Source organism: Prionailurus bengalensis, chromosome A1 (genome assembly GCF_016509475.1).
Source record: "Prionailurus bengalensis isolate Pbe53 chromosome A1, Fcat_Pben_1.1_paternal_pri, whole genome shotgun sequence".
In the NCBI taxonomy this organism is placed as follows: Eukaryota; Metazoa; Chordata; class Mammalia; order Carnivora; family Felidae; genus Prionailurus; species Prionailurus bengalensis.
The window spans coordinates 138,985,252-139,007,226 of record NC_057343.1 but is presented as its reverse complement, the minus strand read 5'-3'; the positions used below and the strand labels follow the sequence as shown (position 1 = coordinate 139,007,226).

The window sequence follows — 21,975 nt, the reverse complement described above, 5'->3', positions numbered from 1 at the left end:
CGAACAGTTTAGCCTCATGCCTTGCATGGACTTACACAAAACACCCATCTTTGTTCACACACAGATGGTTGGTGTTGAGAGCCAATTATTCAGTCTTGGGGTACCTGGGTGGCTCTGTCGGCTGAGCGTGTTACTTTGACATAACGCATGATCTCACAATTCATGAGTTCGAGCCCCGCATTGGGCTCTCTGCTGTCAGCATGGAGCCTGCTTCGGATCCTCAGTCCCCCTTCTCTCTGCCCCTCCCCTGCTCACCGTTTACCTCTCTTAAATAAATAAACATTTTAAAAAAAGAGTCTATACAGTCTTTTAATAAATAGGAACCATTCCAGAGATATCTCCAAAAGTTAGCACAAACATCTGGATACTCTCAGTGACACTGGTGTTTTAAAGATGTCAACACAGTGATTCTATTTCCTGCATGGCCATACTCCCATAGCTCAGTTGCTCAGGCTCCTTGCCTGATGACTCTAGTTACTTGTAAATAGTGCAGCAAGCTCATGGCAAGAACAGATGCCAAAGGAAGTAGAGCCATAGCCCAAAGGAACTGGTGCAGGACCCTACCACCAAACAACAGTCCTTCCCTCTTTGAGGCAAAGTTCTTCCCTGCCTCGAATAGAGCTGAATAGCATCAACCAGCCCAGAGACCAGTGCCCCAGGATCTCAAGGATTCCAGCCATATCAGAGTGAGGATCAGGTCAAAAAACGGGCAGGAAAATCAACCCACAGAGACAGACAACAAATTGTAAGGCACAAAGAGAAAAGACATCTGAATATTCTGGTGAGGACCCACCTTCAAGTGAATAATTTCCCAAGACAGTCCACCCAAGAGGCATCTCCAGATGGGTCAGAGCCAGCACGAGCTCCTCATCCAAAGCAGGCAAAGCTCCCACCGTCAGGGCAAATGGAGTCAGCAAGGTCTGATGACTACCGGCTGTGAGGCGATCAGCCTGGGTGACCAGCAAACGAGCCAGCCTGCAGGCCATGTTGTCCACGTAGGTCACGGAGCCAGAGCCCATGATCACTGGGGAGTAACCTTCTGAGCAGAGGCACACAGACACCATCACCGTCTCCTGAAGCCCGTGGCCTGGACAAAAAGACAGGAAATAGTTCACCTAGAGTCTACATGAGGTGCTCACCCAGGCAGGGGTCACTAGTTTCATTGCACTGCCCAAGCAGACCACGTGCTCCAGGACAGCAAGGCAGAAGGGAAATGAAGCCAGTTATCTTTAAACGTTGCTGGGCTTGTGGGGCCAGATTAAAACAGGTTCCATTTTCTTTCTATAACTCCCGATTTGAACACTAACCTTTTTAAGCTCTGAGCACTTCAGTGTTTATTCTCCTATCATTATCCAACACTGTTATTTGGCACACCTTCACCTTGTACTCCTGCCCCAAACACTTCATTCAACTTTGTCACTTTAAAGGCCTTGGCCCTTTCCTGCTCTGACACTTCCTCCTGACTCTTCCATTTTTAGGTATTTATTTAGATGATAGCTTCATAAAGTAGCTCCACGGAGGTCCTTCGAATTACGAGTTAGGGTAAGTGAAGACAACTCATCAGAAACACTTACGTACGTTGTTCGTTGCCCCCCACCCCTGCCACCTCTGAGAATAGCTTCTGTCTCTTGGAAGTGCTCTTAGTATTTCTCTTGTGGGTGGTCATCGAATCCTGCCACCTGTCCCTCCTTATACTCCCCCTTCATCTTGTCAAGGAGAGTGGGTGAACCACTCTCCAGGTACATTTTTATGCTGCACTTGACAGAAGCTCCAGGAATTAGTCCCACCCAACTTCTGTGATTATTAGAATCATAGCCAAGCAAATGGCTAATAGGAGCCTTCACAGGAACAAGAGCATCCCAGTTTACTAAGTGAGAACCAGTGCCATTTCACATCACCTCTTTAAAAATGATCTACTGGTGCGGGCACCAAATAGCAACCCTTCCCCCCCCCCCCCCCCCCCCCCCCGCCCCAGACGATAAGCTTCCAGTACATACTGCAGAAATCTACTCTACACACTTCCGAGAAGCTACCATGGGAAAGCTGCAACAGCAGACATTTAAGGTTCAGAAGCAGGGACTGTCACCTGCCTGTACGGATTCTGTTAAAACTAAGGTAAGACCTCTCACTTCAAAACAGGCGACACTACCATCAAAAAGATTTTAACACACAAGGAAGGGGAAGAAGGCTAACCCCCGCGTCCACGTAAAGAAAATGACAGAAGTTTTGATATTAGGATTGCACTTTTGTTATTTTCATTCTTCCCCCACTAGAGGCTTCCTGAGAGAAAATCAAGCAAGGAGGGGGGAAGCAAAAGGCAGTAAAGACATCAACGTAAAAGTCAAAGCAGAAAGACAAAGGCTAAAGAGAAAGAGACAAAGTGACTCTGTGCCATTAAAGAGGGTTGGCTTTTTTTCTTCTAAGGATGGAAGTTACTGGACCAGAGAGAGAAGTGCTTAAAATTGCCCATGGCGTCAGAAATGCGACAACAGATGGATCTGATGACCAGGCCGAGGTAGGGCTGAAGGGCCTTCGCACCTCTCTGCAATTCTCACTATGGGTTGTTGTTCGCATGTTTACTGTCTACCTTCTTCCCACATGTAACAGATACACAGCAGAAGCACTTAGAAATATCCTTCCTCTAGGGGCACCTGGGTGGCTCAGTCGGTTAAGCGTCCGACTTCGGCTCAGGTCCTGATCTCCCAGTTTGTGAGTTCAAGCCCCACGTCTGGCTCTGTGCTGACAGCTCAGAGCCTGGAACCTGCTTCAGATTCTGTGTCTCCCTCTCTCTCTGCCATTCCCCCACTTGTGCACGCTCTCGAAAATAAATAAATGTTAAAAAAAGAAAAGAAAAGAAAAGAAAAGAAAAGAAAAGAAAAGAAAAGAAAAGAAAAGAAAAGAAAAGAAAAGAAAGAAATATCCTTTCTCTAGGGGCACCTGGGTGGCTCAATCAGATGAGTGTCTCTTTATTTCAGTTCAGGCAATGATGCCAGGGTCTTGCAATTCCAGCCCCATGTCTGGCTCTATGCTCCATGTAGAGCCTGCTTCAGATTCTTCCTGTCTCTCCCTCTCCCCTATTCACACCATCTCTATCTAAAAATATGAAATACTTTTTTTATTTTTTTTTATTTTTTTTTAACGTTTATTTATTTTTGAGACAGAGAGAGACAGAGCATGAACGGGGGAGGGGCAGAGAGAGAGGGAGACACAGAATCGGAAACAGGCTCCAGGCTCTGAGCCATCAGCCCAGAGCCCGACGCGGGGCTCGAACTCACGGACCGCGAGATCGTGACCTGAGCTGAAGTCGGACGCTTAACCGACTGTGCCACCCAGGCGCCCCTGAAATACTTTTTTTAAAAAAAAGTATCTTTCCTCTAAAAATGAAGCCAACTTACCCATTAAAGAACTGAAGGTTCCCTCCACAATGCAATTTAGAGGGCCTAAAAGACGCATTTAGGTTAAAGAAAACCAATCCATCAATAAACCAAACAACAAACCCCCCCCCCCCAAATAATAACACCTTCACTACGCTCTGTGGCTACAACTTGGTGTCTCAGATACATAACCCACGTTCCAGTGAAATTTCAAAAACAGCTGCATCTGAGAACTATTAGTTCTTAACAAACACTAACATGAAATATTAACTTGTCATCTGTCACCACGGTAATCAAAGAAGACATGTAGGAGAATGACAAGTTTCTGAACACGAACATTTGGGTGGTGGGAAGACAAAGTTATGGAGCCTGAGATCTGGTAAAGACAAGTCTAGATACACAGAGAGCCATGGAAGGAAGGAACCCCAGACACCAAAAGGAGCAAGCGGGAGACAGGCAGACACTAGGGCTGGCAGACTCAGTGCAGGCGAAGCAGGCAGGGAGAATGAAAACCTACTGGTCACGTCTCAGGTCTGCCTGAGCCACCCTGACCGTAGCCATAGGACAATAGGAGGTGATCCTAAGATACAGGGAGTCCTCCATTCAACTATACCCAAAGCAGAGCCCACTATGAAAGTTGGGTGTGGCCAGCAGGGTGGGTCTGCTCAGTCGAAGGCAAGGCTGACAGAGCTGGAAGAACCTCAGCGGGATAACCCACTGTGTGCCTTCTCATGGGCTCCGTCCCCTCCCCTACCCCACCCTCTCTCCACCTCTGACCCAAACCCATCCCACTTGGAGCACTGTTTACTTGCTCCTCTTGGTCCTCTTCCCAGCCTATGTCCCTGGAGGAAAGAGGCTTCCAGACAGAATTCTCAAATGCAGAGTGAAGATTATACCTTACCTGGAACGCTGGATTGGAGAACATTATCCTCAGTGCGCCGTGCAATCACGATGTGTCTCTGATGAGATCCATCATAAATAAAGTAAAACTCGGCATCTTCAGGAAGATAAACATTTTCGCCAAACTTTGCATAGACGGTCATCTGCCCCTAAAAAATGAGTTAAGTTGAGGCATCGTCACACTTTCTTGCCCTGGCTCTAAAAAAAACACACAGTCAAAAGGGCTGGGGTCCCAAACAGCATTGTTAATGTTCATTTTATGTGGCTGAGACTCAAACATCACAAATCCTCATTTCCGGTAACAAATACTTTCAATGACAGGTGCTTTCTGATATATTAAAGTATGGGTGTCAGAGCTGGTTTGTTCTGTTTTTAAACCGGAAGAAGTCCAAAGCATAGGGAAGAAATCTTTTAAAATTTACTAGCTATAGAAATGTGATTCAACTTTGTTGTCCTTTATTTCCTACATCATTGATTCTATTTAACTTTTTTTTCTGTTCCTAATATACTACCATAGTACAAAGGTTCAAAACAATTATTTTTTAAAATTTTTTTAGCATGTGTTTATTTTATGCGAGAGGGGGAGGGGCAGAGAGAGAGGGAAACACAGAATCCAAAGCAGGCTCCAGGCTCCGATTTGTCAGCACAGAGCCCGACGCGGGGCTTGAACTCAGGAACGGTGAATCATGACCTGAGCCAAAGTCCGACACTCAACCGACCGAGCCACCCAGGTGCCCCTCAAAACAATTATTGTTAGTTATTGCCTTACCCTAGAGTGGATCACAGTAGGTGGTAAGAACTTTAAACACTCACGAACTTTGCCAAATAAATTGCACCACATGCTCCCACACTTGTTGTGCCGTTTCCAAATGCTATTTGTCTTCTACTGAGGGAATTCCAGGTCCTCTTTCTCATCCGGCCTGGCCTTACACTTTCTCCTGAGAGCTTCTGGTTGGCACAAAGCCTGCTAAGTTCCCCGGTCCAAAGGAGAGGAGCTGCCTTTGGGTCCTAGAGGCACACTCCAAGGAAAGAAGGTATGCCAAGGAAGCAGGCAGCAGGTGAGGTCTCTTTGGTATGTCATCACCCAGAGGCTAGGTAGAGGGACTAGATCAGCACTGCTACAACCGAGGGAGAGGGAGTGATGGACAAAATTGCCAGACCATCTTGGGATGCTTGAAGACTCTGAGGATTCAGGACACTCCCTCCACACAAACACACACACACACACACACACACACACACACGCAAACAATACAAAGAGAGTCCTCCAGAGAGATGGTACATTCCACCCAGCCTATGGGAGTGGCAGCATAATGGAAACTAGGAGGTGGAAAGGGTCCCCCACTTTGGAGGGCCTCCAGAGCTTGGCCCAGTGCAGAGAAGCATCTGGGCTTTTGTGTGCTTGCCCAACAAAAACAAACCCGCTCTTGGCAAGTTCCTCCCCCCGTGATAGGGGAGGAAAGGAAACAGAGGAAATTCTACACAGTCTCCTTAACATCTGTTTGCCTTTGATGGGTCTCAGCACTCTATTCTGTAGGATATCAAGAACTATGCCAATCAGTAGCAGAAACAAAATCAGTGCATAACTCCTTTCTCCAATAATCACATGGATATTTCATCTAAACTTTAAAAATAAAACGGCTGTTTTCCTGGCAGTTTGTAATCCATCACACACATGAAACATTATCTGGGGTCCCTGGGTGGCTCAGTCGGTTGAGCATCTGACTTCGGCTGAGGTCAGGATCTCGAGGTCCATGAGTTCAAGCCCCGCATCGGGCCCTGTGCTGACAGCACAGAGCCCAGCGCAGGGCTCGAACCCATGAACCACCAGATCATGACCTGACCCGTAGTTGGACACTTAACCAACTGAGCCACCCAGGTGCCCCTGAAATATTACCATTAATAATTAATTGGTATCAACACAAATTGTGGTTTCATGGAAAAAAACACGAGTTTATAATTTTGGATTGTCCTTTCTCTGCATGTGAGCGTGGGCAAACACACACAAATATCGTCAATAGAAAGTAACACACCAAGAAAAATGCACCATACGACAGCTTCCAAAAAAGTTCAGGAAGAGGATCTGAAAAGTAAAAAAACAGTAACAAATGTCTGACATGACAGAGAGGAAACTTCGATGAAATTCCATTTCCTAAAAAAGGAAGGACAGCTTGTGTTAGTCATGTTCCTGGTTGCTAAAGAGACTGTTAATTGTCTGCGAACAGAATCTGACCTCACTGGTTTTTTGTTTTTTTTTTTTGTTTTTTTTTTTTTTTTTTTTTTTGATAAAGAAAACAAATTGTATAAACAAATCAAAGTTTTCCATAGATCAAAAGGGTATCTAATCTGGATCTGGTCAAAACAACCATCACAATACTATTTTATTTGGTTGGGTGAATAAGGACCACCCACAATTTATAAAGGAGTTTAGCTGCAACCCTTTCCAAAGCAATTCACCACCGAACAGTTTTACAATTCAGGTATGCTTTCCTTTTGAGACCACACCATGCTCTACATTGATACAAGAAGATAAACAACAACAGGCCAGAAATAAGACATATCCATTAAATAGAGATACCCAGAGTCTTAGCACGAAGAATACTACTCAGCAATGAAAGCAGCCCTCTTAGTTGCTAATCACAAGGAGACCAGAAAGACACAGAAAGTATTATGGGAGGAGGAGGGAAGGGGGTGATGCAGAAACTAAGAGAGAAGCCCAATGGGATAGAATGGGATGGAGGGTTGGCAGGAGAAGACGCCAGAAAAAGGAAATATGAATACTAAAGAACATGAACATTTTCATTCAGGAAAGTTAGAGTTCGAAGGAGATTCGGATGAAGCGACACACAACAGGAAAAAGAGGTTTCAGAAAATGTTCTGAAAAACAAGTACAGTGTAAATAATCAGCACCCAGGGACGATTTGGGGGTCAGACTGGGGTCTTTCTAACCACTGTGGCCACCAAAAACCTGCTCTTTTTCTTAAAGGATCATTGATTTTATTAATGGAAAAGATAAATTCCAACTTACAGAGTTCCCGTGTGCCTCCATCGTTTCCCCACTTGGAGTCATTTCATACTTTGTTTTGGACAATTAAAACTTTAAGCTTTCCCTTGGGGTGCCTGGGTGGCGCAGTCGGTTAAGCGTCCGACTTCAGCCAGGTCACGATCTTGCGGTCCGTGAGTTCGAGCCCCGCGTCGGGCTCTGGGCTGATGGCTCGGAGCCTGGAGCCTGTTCCCGATTCTGTGTCTCCCTCTCTCTCTGCCCCTCCCCCGTTCATGCTCTGTCTCTCTCTGTCCCAAAAATAAATAAACGTTGAAAAAAAAAAATTAAAAAAAAAAAAAAAAAAACTTCAAGCTTTCCCAAGTGAATTCGTCTACATCACTATCAGAATCGCTGTGCTTCTAGGGAGAAATGCTGAACATGTGTCATCACCTTTCTGCCAGCTCACTCTATCCCAAGTTTAAAAACAACACACACTCATTTCACTGAAAATTGTGGACACAGTAAGAGGCTTAACAGGCAAAAATATCTCCCCAAGTAAACCCCAAAATTTAACGTGCTGTAGTCAAAACCCAAACTTAATTTTTCAAATGAAGTGAGCTTATTTTAAAGTGCATCTGGAAGAACAGATACACAAGACTAGAAACAGTTGGGAGAAAGATAATGCTATGCTTGGGCTACGCAGGGCGGGGTCTGAATTTGCCCCAGCTCAAAGTAAAGCATATAATAGAACCATAATAATTTAAATTTTTTTTCAATGTTTATTTATTTTTGAGACAGAGAGAGACAGAGCATGAACGGGGGAGGGGCAGAGAGAGAGGGAGACACAGAATCCGAAGCAGGCTCCAGGCTCTGAGCCATCAGCCCAGAGCCCGACGCGGGGCTCGAACTCACGGACCGCGAGATCGTGACCTGGCTGAAGTCGGACGCTTAACCGACTGCGCCACCCAGGCGCCCCTAGAACCATAATAATTTAAATAGCATGACAGGGGCACAAAGACAGACGACTAAGTATGAAGTCCAGAAGCAGACGCATAAAAAGTATGTAATAAAGGTGACATGTGAAGCCAGTGCGGAAAGAACAGGTGACCCAACAAATCGTTTTGGAACAAAAGCCTCTATTAGGGGGGAAAAAAGGCCTCATTCCACATGTCTCAATTTCCAATTAATTCCATATTAAACACAAAAATTCATAAGCACATAAAGTCAGAAGGCGGTCTAAAATTTATCATTACTGAAAAAAATGGTAGCAATGAAATCGATCCCATCCATCCTGACACCACCCAAAAGTACCAACTTGTTTCCATTCTTCCATTGACTCCCAGTCTTTGTTCAACACACGGTTAACTCTTAGAGAGCGATCATCACAGCTTAAATACACATATGGTTGTGCTTTTCTGTCAAAAGTAATTTCCCATGTTATGATTTTTGGCATCATTTTTAATTGCATTCCATCAACTATAATGTTCCTTCTACATTTTACTCTATCATCCTTGTAATGTTGTACTTTAAGACTGTTTCTAGGTTAACATTGTTAATATTCCACCAAACCTCTTCATGTACATCACCCTTTACTTTTGTAGAACTAAATTCCAGAAATGGTTCCAAAAGTGTGAAAGCTGGTCACAAATTGCCGAACTGCTCTCCAATAATGTTCTCTCAAATTTCATTGCCACCTGTGCTGGTCACGAGTATTCTTTTCGTTGCAACCTTGCCAAAACTTTTATTTCCAAATTTATGGATAGTAAACAGTTCCTCCTTAATATCATTTATCTTTTTTCCCTTACCAGTGACATTTATTGCCCACTTTTATTAAAGTGTACTACAAAATATTGTCAACATTGCTAGCAGTAAGATCAAATTTCAACTTTAAAAACTCTGGTCTTCCTTTTTCCATTCATGTTTGCCTTAAGCAGTTCAAAATTTTCACTTTCTCAAGTCCACCAGTTTAGATGAACATGAGAATCAGTCCCTTTCCTCTCTGAACAATGAAGATGTACCACCGGTTATCTATTCTTGCCCAAATAAAAAGCACTCAAATACTCTTGTAAAATCTCTACAGGACAGTAACATGGAAAATGAGAACAAATATTCAGTAAAAAAGCTGAACTACAACCACACTAAATATACCTCAATACAAACACACACGCACGTAAATTAAACCAACATTTTTTACCATGAGGCATCTCATAAAGAAACTCTGCTTGTAAAACTCATCAATACTTCTGAAAGACCAAGCTTTCTGCTGAAATGCTGTGACATCTGTGGGTTTCTTCTCCAACAACCAAAAAAGTTTCACGTGACAAAAAGATTTAATACTATTTCTTTCACGCAACTTTTTTTTTTAATTTTTTTTTTCAACGTTTATTTATTTTTGGGACACAGAGAGACAGAGCATGAACGGGGGAGGGGCAGAGAGAGAGGGAGACACAGAATCGGAAACAGGCTCCAGGCTCCAAGCCATCAGCCCAGAGCCCGACGCGGGGCTCGAACTCCCGGACCGCGAGATCGTGACCTGGCTGAAGCCGGATGCTCAACCGACTGCGCCACCCAGGAGCCCCACGCAACTTTTTTATTCCTCTTCTGATGAATGTTTCAGATGGAAATGATCGACACCAATGTGCACATTCTAAATATGTTTTCATTGATCTAGGTCTCTAAATACCTTGAGTAACTTGATGCCTGTATTATCATACTCACTGAATATCCCTGTGCTAATGCTCTCCCTATAGTCTTAACTCTCATCCTCTATAGACAATGTATGTGTAATTCTATTTGGTTAGTAACAGTGTTGTTTGCTCAACAAATTTAACCATCTAGTTTCTAAAGTATCTGGCATGAATAGGCAATAAATACTATAGTTTCAAATTATGACAATGAGAACAAAGTATGCATCTTTTTATAGTGGGGTTTCTTAATTTGGGGCCACAGGAAGAATCCATAAATAGGTTTCAGCTGGTCTGGGAACCCCTTAAAAATTGTAAGCCAAACTCTCTTTTTATGTGTATGTGTCCATTCTTCTGAGGAAAGGTTTATGGATTTCCTCATATTCTCAAAAGTATGCATATAATTCAACTCTAACTTTACATAACTAAATAGAAATGGGAAGTTAATAATAACAATGGTCATCTTTTTATAGGACAGTAAAACATGTCCTACCGTTTTTCAAGGTATTCTGCATAGTCTTTATATAGAGTAATTTTTATTTTTATTTTTATTTTTTAATTTTTTTTAATGTTTTTATTTATTTTTGCGACAGAGAGAGACAGAACATGAGCAGGGGAGGGCCAGAGAGAGAGGGAGACACAGAATCGGAAGCAGGCTCCAGGCTCTGAGCTGTCAGCACAGAGCCCGATGCGGGGCTCGAACCCACAGACCATGAGATCATGACCTGAGCCGAAGTCAGACGCTTAACCGACGAGCCACCCAGGTGCCCCTAGAGTAATTTTTATGATGCAACTACAAGAAGGGTACATGTTAACTAAGATACCGAATACTGTACTGAAAGTTTACTAATATATGCCAATGAAAGCCATTATGCTAATATCAACATAATGCCCTAAGTCAATTATCAAATTCGATCTGATACTTGATTTGATCTGAAACCTGTCTTCTTTACAACAAAAAATAATTCTGGATAGAACCTTCTCTGAATAGCAGTGTTAAATATGTTTGGAGATTCTTGAAAATTCTCTCAAGTGTATTATCCAATTTCCTAAGTAAATACAAGTACAGGAACTAGTTACCACTAACTAGATCAAGACTCCAGAACCAGATGGACAGTATAGAGTGTCTTGATTTCTGCCCCAAGCTCCAAGTTAGGTCATCTGCTTTCCATTCTTCAAGCACAATGCCAAAGAAACTACCACAGGCACTAAGCCTTCTCTTCTATGTTGCTCTGTTTAAGTACTTCTTTCAACAGACATGAGAAAATGCAGAAATTATTTCCTGTATGTGTGTGCACATATTCTAGATCTAGACACATCTAAACACACATATTATCTTTTATATGCACAGTGTTTCATGATTTACAAAGTGCTTTATTGTGTATTTTCTCATCTTATTTCCACAGCAAGTCCTAGGAAAGATTACCATGACTCCCACTGTCAAAATGAAAACCCCGGTACTATGAGGTCCAGTGAGTGGCAGAACCACAAACCCAAATCCACACCTTGCCATCCCAGGCCCAGCACACTTTTCTCCCCAACATGTGACCATACCAACAGCAGTGCTCAAGCATTTAGTGACTTACTACACCTTTAGATTCACCTCAACCTCTGTTTCATGTACTTAACACGATGATTCTCACCCTGAAATCCACAGGGAGAGGAGGAGTGGAGAGGGGAGGGAAAAGCAATGCTCCTTAGGCACCTCAAAATGTATGCAGGGTTTCAGGCATTCATCTGGGGAGAAACTCTATTAGTTAGAGATTCTTCTGAGTGTACAGAAACATATGGTTCAAAAAGTTTAGGAACCACTGACTTCAAAGCATGTTCAAGCCACCTTTTGTGTAGCATAAAATCTCAAGACCATTCAAATTTCTTATCCCAAAGCAAAACTAAATCAACAAAATATAGGTGAATGCAAATTGGTTAAATCTGAGGGGGCTATCAGAATATCATTTTTTTCTTGGGGAAGATAAGCCAAAATGACTTCAAAGGCTTCTAAGACATTTCTTCAGAAAGAGCCTTTCAAGTAGGAATGGCTTCTATTTCCAGACAGGACGAAACAGTCCACAGCGGGCCAGCGTTCCTGCCGAAAACAACTAGAAAATAAAGACAGAAAAATTACAAAGTCCTATTCTTTTTTTTTTTTAAGTTCTTTATATTTAGCCACAGATTTTCCAATTCAAGCCTTTTTTTTTAATGTTTATTCAATTTTGAGAGACATAAACAGAGTGTGAGTGGGGAAGGGGCAAAGAGAGAGGGAAACACAGAATCCAAAGCAGGCTCCAGGCTCTGAGGCGTCAGCACAGAGCCCGATGTGGAGCTCAAACTCACAAACCGTGAGATCATGACCTGAACCAAAATCAGATGCTTAATCGACTGAACCACCCTGGTGCCCCACAAAGTCCTATTCTTAAAGGCATCAGAGAACTATGGAAAAAAGGACAAAATGCGTTAAAATTCCAGAAAGAACCACTCAGACAAGTTATGGAAGTCAGAAAACAGAATGGTATCTTTCAAGTGATGAAAGAAAATAATGGATGTCCTAAAATTCTATGCCCATCAAACATTCTTAAAAATGAAGCTGAGGGGCGCCTGGGTGGCTCAGTCGGTTGGGCGGCCGACGTCGGCCCAGGTCATGATGTTGCGGTTTGTGAGTTCGAGCCCCGAGTCAGGCTCTGTGCTGACAGCTTAGAGCCTGGAGCCTGTTTCGGATTCTGTGTCTCCCTCTCTCTGACCCTCCCCCATTCATGCTCTGTCTCTCTCTCTATCTCAAAAATAAATAAACGTTAAAAAAAAAATTAAAAAATAAAATAAAATAAAATAAAAATTAAGCTGAAATTAAAATGTTTCAGACAAACACTGAGGAATTCATCACCAGCAGGTCAGCACTGAAAGAAATATTAAAGGGAATTATTCAAGCAGAAATAAAAGGATCTGAAACATAAACAGACACCCAAAAGGAGATATCAAATAGTAGATATAATGAGTATCTAATGCACCAAACCGTAACTATGTCACGGTGTTTATAGTATTTGTGGAACTATGTTTGTTGACAATAATGTGAAAGGTAAATGGAATTCAAGTATCTACCAGTTTGGGGCAAACGTTAAAAGTAATAGCTTATTATGCTCATGTCAAATATACATGTTTTAAGTTGCAAGTAAACATTAGTATAAAAACATGTAATTAACAAGTTATAAAAGAAAAACTCAATTAGAAAATATTTTATTAATCAGAAATATGGGAGAAACAAAAATGTATGTCAAATAGATGGTTATAGGATATAAATCCAAATATACCAGCAAGTATATTAAGTGTAAATGAACTGATCCAAATAAGAACTAACACGGTCAGAAGGGAATCTTTTAACTCAAAAATAAAAATAACACAGGAAGTTTAAAAGTAAAAAGATAGGTGTGCTTGGGTGGCTCAGCCGGTTAAGCTTCCGACTTTGGCTCAGGTCATGATCTTGTGGTTTATGAATTCAAGTCCCACGACAGGCTCTGTGCTGACAGCTCAGAGCCTGGAACCTGCTTCAGAATCTGTGTCTCCCTCTCTCTGCTCTCTGCTCCTCCCTTGCTCACGCTCTCTCTCTCTCTCAAAAATAAATGAACATTAAAAAAAAAAAAGTAAAAAGATGTACCAACTGAAAGAAAGCTAGTATGGCCAAAATAGTATCAGAAAAAGTAGATTTTTTTTTTAATTTTTTTTTCAACGTTTATTTATTTTTGGGAGAGAGACAGAGCATGAACGGGGGAGGGGCAGAGAGAGAGGGAGACACAGAATCGGAAACAGGCTCCAGGCTCTGAGCCATCAGCCCAGAGCCTGACGAGGGGCTCGAACTCATGGACCGCGAGATCGTGACCTGGCTGAAGTCGGACGCTTAACCGACTGCGCCACCCAGGCGCCCCAAAGTAGATTTTTAAAGTAAGACATAGTAAGACTTGGAAAGAGGAAGTCTGTATCATCTTCAGTTGAAAAGTAAGTTATCATACTATTAAATCTGTAAAAAAAAAAAAAAAAGAAATTAACAAGCCCAAGAGCTGGACCAATCCATAATCACAATGTTAGACTTCACCATGTCTCTCTCAGCAGCTGATAGAACACAAAGACAAAAAAACTGTCAAGTATTTAAAAGATCTGAATTACATACTTAACAGTTATTTACTAAAAGGAATAATTACCATAAATTAAATGCATATGTTAATATTTAAAAGCCACCCATTTTTCATACCTCTGCAATAAAGTCAGGTAAATATAAACACACAAGTCAAAAATTCTCCATGACTTTCACACTTGATGTAATGATTTACCACTACAGAAGTGAAATAGCCTTTGTTTCTGTATCAAAGCTAAATTGAGTAAGAAACCAAAATTCATGACAGGGGTCAGTAAATTACTCCAAATTCCTCAAGAAAAAAACCGAAGTAGGCTTTAAAAACCTCCTTAGTTTGCTTCCTTTTAAAATCACTAACTTGGGGCATCTGGGTGGTTCAGTCACTTAAGCATCTGACTTCGGCTCAGGTCATGATCTCTCTGAGTTCAAGCCTCACGTCAGGCTCTGTGCTGATAGTTCAGGGCCTGGAGCCTGCTTCAGATTCTGTGTCTCCCTCCCTCTGCTACTCCCCCGCCCCCCAAAAATAAACATTAAAAAAATTTTTTAATAAAAAATAGAATAAAAAAAGACTGACTTACTCACAGATGTATGAAAACAAAGCATTCCTAGAAAGTGAATATATTTATGACACTTCAAGCAGACCATAGCAGAAAATGTACTGGCTTAGGTGTAAGAAAATTCTAGGTGTAACATCTACTCTTATATCATCCCAGTAATTCTTGAGGAAGAAACGTCCTGTGCTTGGTTCCAAAACAAGCCAGTGCATAAACAAGAAATGAAGGAGGGATGCCTGGGTGGCTCGGTCGGCTAAGAATCCGACTATGGCTCAGGTCATGATCCCATGGTTCATGGGTCCGAGCCCCGTGTCCGGCTCTGTGCTGACAGCTCAGAGCCTGGAATCTGCTTCGGATTCTGGGTGTCTCTCTCTCTCTCTCTGCCCCTCTCCCAGTTGTGTTTGCTCTCTCAAAAATAAACATTAAAAAAAATAATGAAGTAAATTGCAGTTTAACTGGACATGTGTTAGGATTTTCACTAATTAACTAAGCGTGACTTATCACTGAGACCACCACCCAAAAATGCTAACTCTACCCTACCCTGCATGGATGAAAATCTAATAACTCCACTAAATGGGTATGGTCTGGCTCTGCTCTCCATCAGACATACGTGGGCCATGGAATACTTAAATATAGACAAAACTGACAATACATTCAGAGGAAAAGGACAAGGATGCCAAAGGGACAGAGAAACCATGTTGTCATATGAAGAACAATTGAAGGAACTGGGACTGTTTTGCCAAAGAAGAGAAGAATCATGGTTAAATGTTCACTGTTACAAATATCTGAGGGTGTATCATGCAGACAGGGGCTCTGACATGTTCTGCAGGCCCCAAGGGGGAAAGCACAGAACAATGGAGGGAAGGACAGGGCACAGAGTTCAGTTCTACAGTGAGAGCCTTGTCGGGATCACAGATGTCCAAAGATGACAAAGATTGCGTTAGCTTAAGGAATAAGCACAAGCAGAATACAGGGCTTGTTTGTTTTTGTTTTGCTTCTTTATGCATTGTAATAGAGGACAGAGCTAAATAAGGACTGATCTAGTCTTGCAAATCTAGAATCTATGATACCTGGTATAGAATTCTAGATTAACAGCTTTAGTATGAAAAGAATACGTGGGTCTAGACAAGTGGTATTTTGGGGTGTGTGCGTGTGTGTGTGTGTGTGTGTGTGTGTTTAAATTAATCTCTCACTTGGTGTGGCCTGGGTGGCTCAGTCAGTTGAGCTCTCAACTCTTGACTTTGGTTCAGGTCATGATCCCAGGGCTGTGGGATTGAATCCCACATCTGGCTCCACACTCAGCGTGTTTAAGATTCTCTCTCTCTCTCTCCGTCTCTGCCCCTCCCCTCCCTCAAATTAAAAAAAAAAAAAAAAAAATCTAATCGCTCCCTTACTCTTTTGGTTCAGTTTCCTAGCTCCTTGGGTTGATGGTTAATTCATTTTCATTCTCTACCTTAGTGGTTTTCAAACTGAGATCAGGGAACTATGGATTCTAACAGAGACTAACAGACACGGTGAGAGTTCACAAGCATCCCATTTAAATTTCACTGTGGAAAATAGGTTTCTAATTATTTTTAAATCTAAAAACCTTTCATTCGCTTAAATGTATTAATTACCAAATTTTAATACACTGGAAAGGACCTGAACTGCCAGGCTAAGTCACTGTTCTCAGTGAATTAATAAATTTAATATATTTATATTTGAAGAATACATTTATAATAAAGAAGTTATGTCCATTTTGTATATTAAAGTTCCCCATAAGGCGCCTGGGTGGCTCAGTCGGTTAAGTGTCCGACTTCAGCTCAGGTCATGATCTCATGGTTCGTGAGTTCAAGCACCTTGTCGAGCTCTGTGCTGACAGTGCAGAGCCTTCTTGAGATTCTCTGTCTCCCTCTCTGTGCACCTCCCCCACTCATACGTGGTGAGCTAGCATTCTCTCTCTCTCTCTCTCTCTCTCTCTCTCTCTTTCTCTCAAAAATAGATAAACCTTTAAAAATAGAAAAAAAATAAAAAAGAAAAAGAGGGTGGGGGAACTTGATCTTCCAATATAGACCACCAGAGGGGATCCTAGAGTCAGAGGAGGCTTACAGACACTAAACAGACATTAAAACTTTTTTCCTGAAGGAAAACCATTTTTTTTCCTCAAAGGAAAACTTTTTTCCCCCAAAGGAAAACACTTTTCTTCCAAAAGTATTATGGGGAACTTTAATTTTTTTTTTTTGTGGTTTATTTATTTTTGAGAGAGAGAAAGAGACAGCATGAGCAGGGAAGGGGCAGAGAGAGAGGGAGACACAGAATCCGAAGCAGGCTCCAGGCTCTGAGCTGTCAGCACAGAGCCCGATGCAGGGCTCAAACTCATGAACTGTGAGATCATGACCTGAGTCGAAGTCAGACACTTAAGTGACTGAGCCACCCAGGTGCCCCCCGCCCCCAGGTGACTTAAAAAAAGAATTTTTTTTTCAAGTTTATTTACTTTTGAGAGAAAGAGAGAGAGAATGTGCACAGGTGAGGGGCAGAGAGAGAGGGAGACACAGAATCTGAAGCAGGCTCCAGGCTCTGAAAATTTTTTTAAGTTTATTTAAGAGAAAGAGAGAGAGAGAATGTGCATTGGGGAGGGGCACAGAGAGAGAGAGAGAGACAATCCGAAGCAGGCTCCAGGCTCTGAGGTGTTGGCACAGAGCCTGACGTGGGGCTCGAACCCACGAACCGTGAGATCATGACCTGAGCCGAAGATGTGGGTTGAACTTAAGCAGACAATAATATCATTTGGTTATTTTTCAATGCTTGAGGTCTACAAATGTATGTCAAACCAGATCTCATGTGAAAGTCAGTGTGGGTCCACAGACAGTATTGAATGTGCCAAACCAAAACCAAGACTATCAGTGATACAAAGAACCCTAAGTTTCCGTGAATTGATAACTCCTGGGCAAAGAACAGGGACACAACGGTCCATATTCTTATTTCAGGGTAGAGCACGTAGCTCCAGCATTCCACAGGAAGTCCCTCTTATGAGGGTACAAAAGAATGGAACAGTGCCCTTTCTCCTCCTCATCTGACCAGCATCTGTGCCAGAACACAAATTCTACTCTCTACCAACGACACGCAAACGCACACACATGCACACACACACACAGAGGCCATTCTTAAACAACAGTACTGATTGTCCTACCAAGTAATGACTAGCACAAAGATACAAGAATCAGGAATGCCTGCGCAGAGAAATAAGGATTCAGAAATTTACAAAATACAGGGCTCTAAGAAGCCTCAGAGCTCATCTGATAAATACCTGACTTCAAGGTGAGGAAACTGAACGCCGTACCAGCAGGTGCCTTGTTCCGGGTCCCACCGCATTGCAGACCCAGGGCAGGGGCCCAGGTCTTCACCCTCCATCCAATGCTTTTCACGTGCTCCAAGCCACTAGTTGGAAGATTTACTACCTCACCCCATGCTCTTCCTCCAGGAACTCGGAAAAAAAGGCTTTTATGGAAACGAGTCAGGAGCAGAATCAATCAACGCTGTCCAAGTTCCCCAAAGCTCACTGCACAACATCCATCTCTCCTCATGCTCTTGCCTTTTCTCTTCCTCCATTCTCATCCCCTCTGTCAAAGTACACACCATGAGTCCAGGACCTGCGCCTCTCCTCTTTACTCTTCTCCTGCTTGAATGGGAATAAGTGCAGATAAAAGCCGGCCGAGCCACAGCATGGCAAACATGAAGCCACAGAAACTGAGGGCACAGGGCAATGAGGAAAGAGCCCCCAAAAACCCCATATAGCCCTAGCTCCAGAAGAGGGTGTGGGAGGCAATGAACGAAAAGAAAGGGATGAGGGCTCAGTGGGGAGGGAAAGGAGAAAACAGCAGCAGCAACGGGCTGGGGAGTGATGGCAATGGCAAGAGGAGAAAGGGCTAGAAGAACAAAGCAACTAACACTTTAATTGAAGCAGAAAAGGGGCAAGATGGAAAATACAGGAAAACAAGAAGAGAGATATATCCACCCTACCAGGAACTGCAATCTGGAAATACCTTGGGTAAAAAGGAAGGGGGTGGTCAGGCAAGAGCTGAATTTTGATGCTTGCAAAGAATATTTCATCTGATCAAAATCAAGAACTGAGGTCACTTCCATACATGGAACTGGTGAATCACTATCTCATGCCCCTGAAACTAATATAACAACATATGCTAAGTACAGTGGAATTTTAAATTTTTTTAAAAATGAGTTCTTCCCATTTGCAACAACATGGATGGACCTAGAGGATGGAGTGCTAAGCGCAGTAGGTCAGTCGGAGAAAAACAAATACCATAGGATTTCACTTACATGTGGAATTTGAAAAAAAAAAAAAACGAACAAAAAAAAAAAGAAGGAAGAAACAAAACAGACTCTTAAATATAGACAACTGGTAGTTGCCAGAGGGGAGGTAGGTCCAAGGGGAAAATAGGTGAAGGGGATTAAGAGTGCACTTATCAGGATGAGCACTGAGTAACACATAGAATTGTGGACTCATCGTACTTCTACCTGAAACTAATAAAACACTGTATATTAAATAAAACTGATTTAAGATTACAAAAGAAAAAAAGAACTGAGGGCAAAAGACGCACTATGGGAAATGTCTCCTTGTGACACATCACAGAATGTGCTTTTCCAAACTACCCACGTCCAATTAATGGCCACAACCCACCCCCCACCCCCGCCGTAAGTCCATCTCTCCTGCATCATAAACAGCAGTGTTGGGAGGAGAGGGCACACTAAGCGATTCCTTTCCCATCCCCAGTCCCACTTTAGAATTGACAGTGGCTTTAGAACACAGGAGCCCATTTTTCTGGCCTTGTCCTTTTTAGCCCCATACTTTGAACTTTCTCTGTACCTTCAGGTCAACTGGTCAGAGTTCTCTGCCAGTGAAAAATAGGACCTACATACAAAGCTGCCAAATATTGGCTTCACCAAAGGCAACGTGCAGCCAAAAGTCAATTGGAATCCATTCTTTCTTCCTAATTCAGCACATCGCCCAGCAAGACCGGAACATCTGTAGCAACCAACACAAAGAACCAATCCCAAAGCCTAAGTATGTAATTAATCTGGGTAAGAATAACACCTTGCATTTTCTTAGTGATCACTGTTCATAAGGCACTTCTGTATAGGCTGTCCCATTTGACCATCACAACCCCCAATGACACAGAAGGTGAGGGAATGGTGTGTCCATAGTTCACAAGGGAGGCAGAACCAACCACCATGTTTCCCCATACATTCATCCATTGAAGAGATCTACTGCATGGTACAGCTGTGGTTACAACAAACTACCTGCCTTCACTATCATTCTAGTGGAGACAGAGACAGGAAATAATCGAATGTCTGATATGCGAGGGATTTGCAAGAGCTCAGAAAAGTAAGGTAGGGTAAAGAGGTATCTTAAATGGGAAAGTAGGAAAATGCCCCCAGTGGGCTGATGTTCTATCGGAGACCTGAATAAACTCAGAGTGAACCTTGTAGAGGTGAAAGAGAATTTCATGTTCAGAGACTGAAAGGGCAAAGGCCCTAAAATGACATGTGCCTGGATTGTTTGAGATAGGAAACATGGCGGTTGAAGCAGAAGAGGCGAGGAACGGGAGGCAAGGTCAGGAACAAGTAAAGCTGTCTTAAGGACACAGGAGTCAACTCCAGTGGGAAACCATTGCAGAACTCTGTGTAAAAGGAGACAAGATCTAAGTTTCACTCCAAAAGGATCCCTCTGGCTGCTTTGTTGAGATGAGACCATGATGGGACAAGGGTGAAATCAGAGAGGCCCATTGCAGACAGCAGGCAAGAAACTACCAGGCATTTTCTGCCATATCACAGAGGCTCTTGATAGGATTTTCGCTGCTAAGAAGAGGCGAATGCATCAGTTTCCCAGGAAACCACATTTTCTATTCAGCACTGCTTATCATCAACTGTAGCACCTTTAGCGACCCTGCGCCACTGAGATGATTTGGGAGCCACAAGTGCAGAAATGGATGCTTTCCAATGTCAGAAAGTGGGTAGTTATTATACCATAGGGGTTCTTGTGGAAGAGCTGGCCTGTAGTTCAAGGCTCTTCCTTCCATTTCTTACAGATACATGGGCAAATGGATGGATGGATAGATGGATGGATGGAGACGGACAGCAAGAGAGAGACCTTCCATTTATCTCTCTCTTGGACTTTATCAGCAATTTACATCGAATGATCAAACTGGGGTTGTGGTCAGAAGGCTTTTCAATGTAAACACAAAATAGTTTTGATCATCCTCTAACCCTAACTTCTATTGTACATAAACTTTTGTGATAAGACCAACTATAAACCTTTAGTTGACCGATATAAATATGTTTTACAAACCTTATTATGAAAGGTACCTATGTGCAGATACTTCACCACTGACAAAGCCCTCTTAGAGAGGTTACTAAAGTAACTTCCAGAAAGAGTCCAACTTTGTTTTATCTCACACTGAATAGAAAATTTCTCGCATCCTAACGTGGAAATTCAATGTGAAAGCAACAGTATCTATCAACTTATTAAATGAGGTTGCTTAGTAACCCATAAGGATAAAAACATGGCAAAACACTCTTTGTGTCTTAATAGTACTGTGCACATGAATGTATCAGACACCATACTAATTATCTCATTAAGTCCTTATAATCATTCTTCAAGATAGAAACCATCATCTTCATGGTGGAGGAAACTGAAGCTTTGAGAGGTAAAGTACTCTGACCACAGCGATCTGGAAGTTCAGGGATAAACTAGGACTCAAGCCCATCTCTGCCAGATAGGCTCTGCTTGCTTCCTAACTCCTGCCACATCCTGCCTCGGTGGGGCTTCTGGAAGAGCTGGCCCCTTGTTGACGGACTCCAACAGCCTCACCACACCTAACTTAATGCAGTCTTAAATTACACATGAATATACAGTAAAACCCTGGATTGCAATTAACTTGTTCCACAAGTGTTCCGCAAGATGAAGAAATCTTTCTAATAAATTTCAACTTGATAAATGAGCGATGTCTTGCAATACAAGTAGTAGGTGACGCCAAACATCACATGATCACAACTGGGCCAATGGTACTTAAAATTCGCTTTGATATACAAGTGCTTTGGATTACAAGCATGTTTCTAGAAAAAATTATGCTTGCAAATCAAGGTTTTACTGTACTTTGAATACTTAGAAGAAAAGATTTGTTGGGACGCCTGGGTGGCTCAGTCGGTTGAGCGAACGACTTTGGCTCAGGTCATGATCTCGCGGTCCGTGAGTTCAAGCCCCGCGTCGGGCTCTGTGCTGACAGCTCAGAGCCTGGAGCTTGTTTCAGATTCTGTGTCTCCCTCTCTCTGACCCTCCCCCATTCATGCTCTGTCTCTCTCTGTC

At 42.6% G+C, this 21,975-nt stretch overlaps 1 protein-coding gene across 1 annotated transcript in view; it reads right to left on the bottom strand.

Annotated features, from left to right (window-relative positions):
* ARHGEF28 (Rho guanine nucleotide exchange factor 28) overlaps positions 1-21,975 on the bottom strand; it is a 312,308-nt gene that overhangs the window by 180,471 nt on the left and 109,862 nt on the right. The window contains 2 exon segments of the mRNA XM_043591949.1: positions 794-1,087; positions 4,276-4,423. Of these exon segments, the coding sequence (XP_043447884.1) occupies positions 794-1,087; positions 4,276-4,423 (442 nt within the window).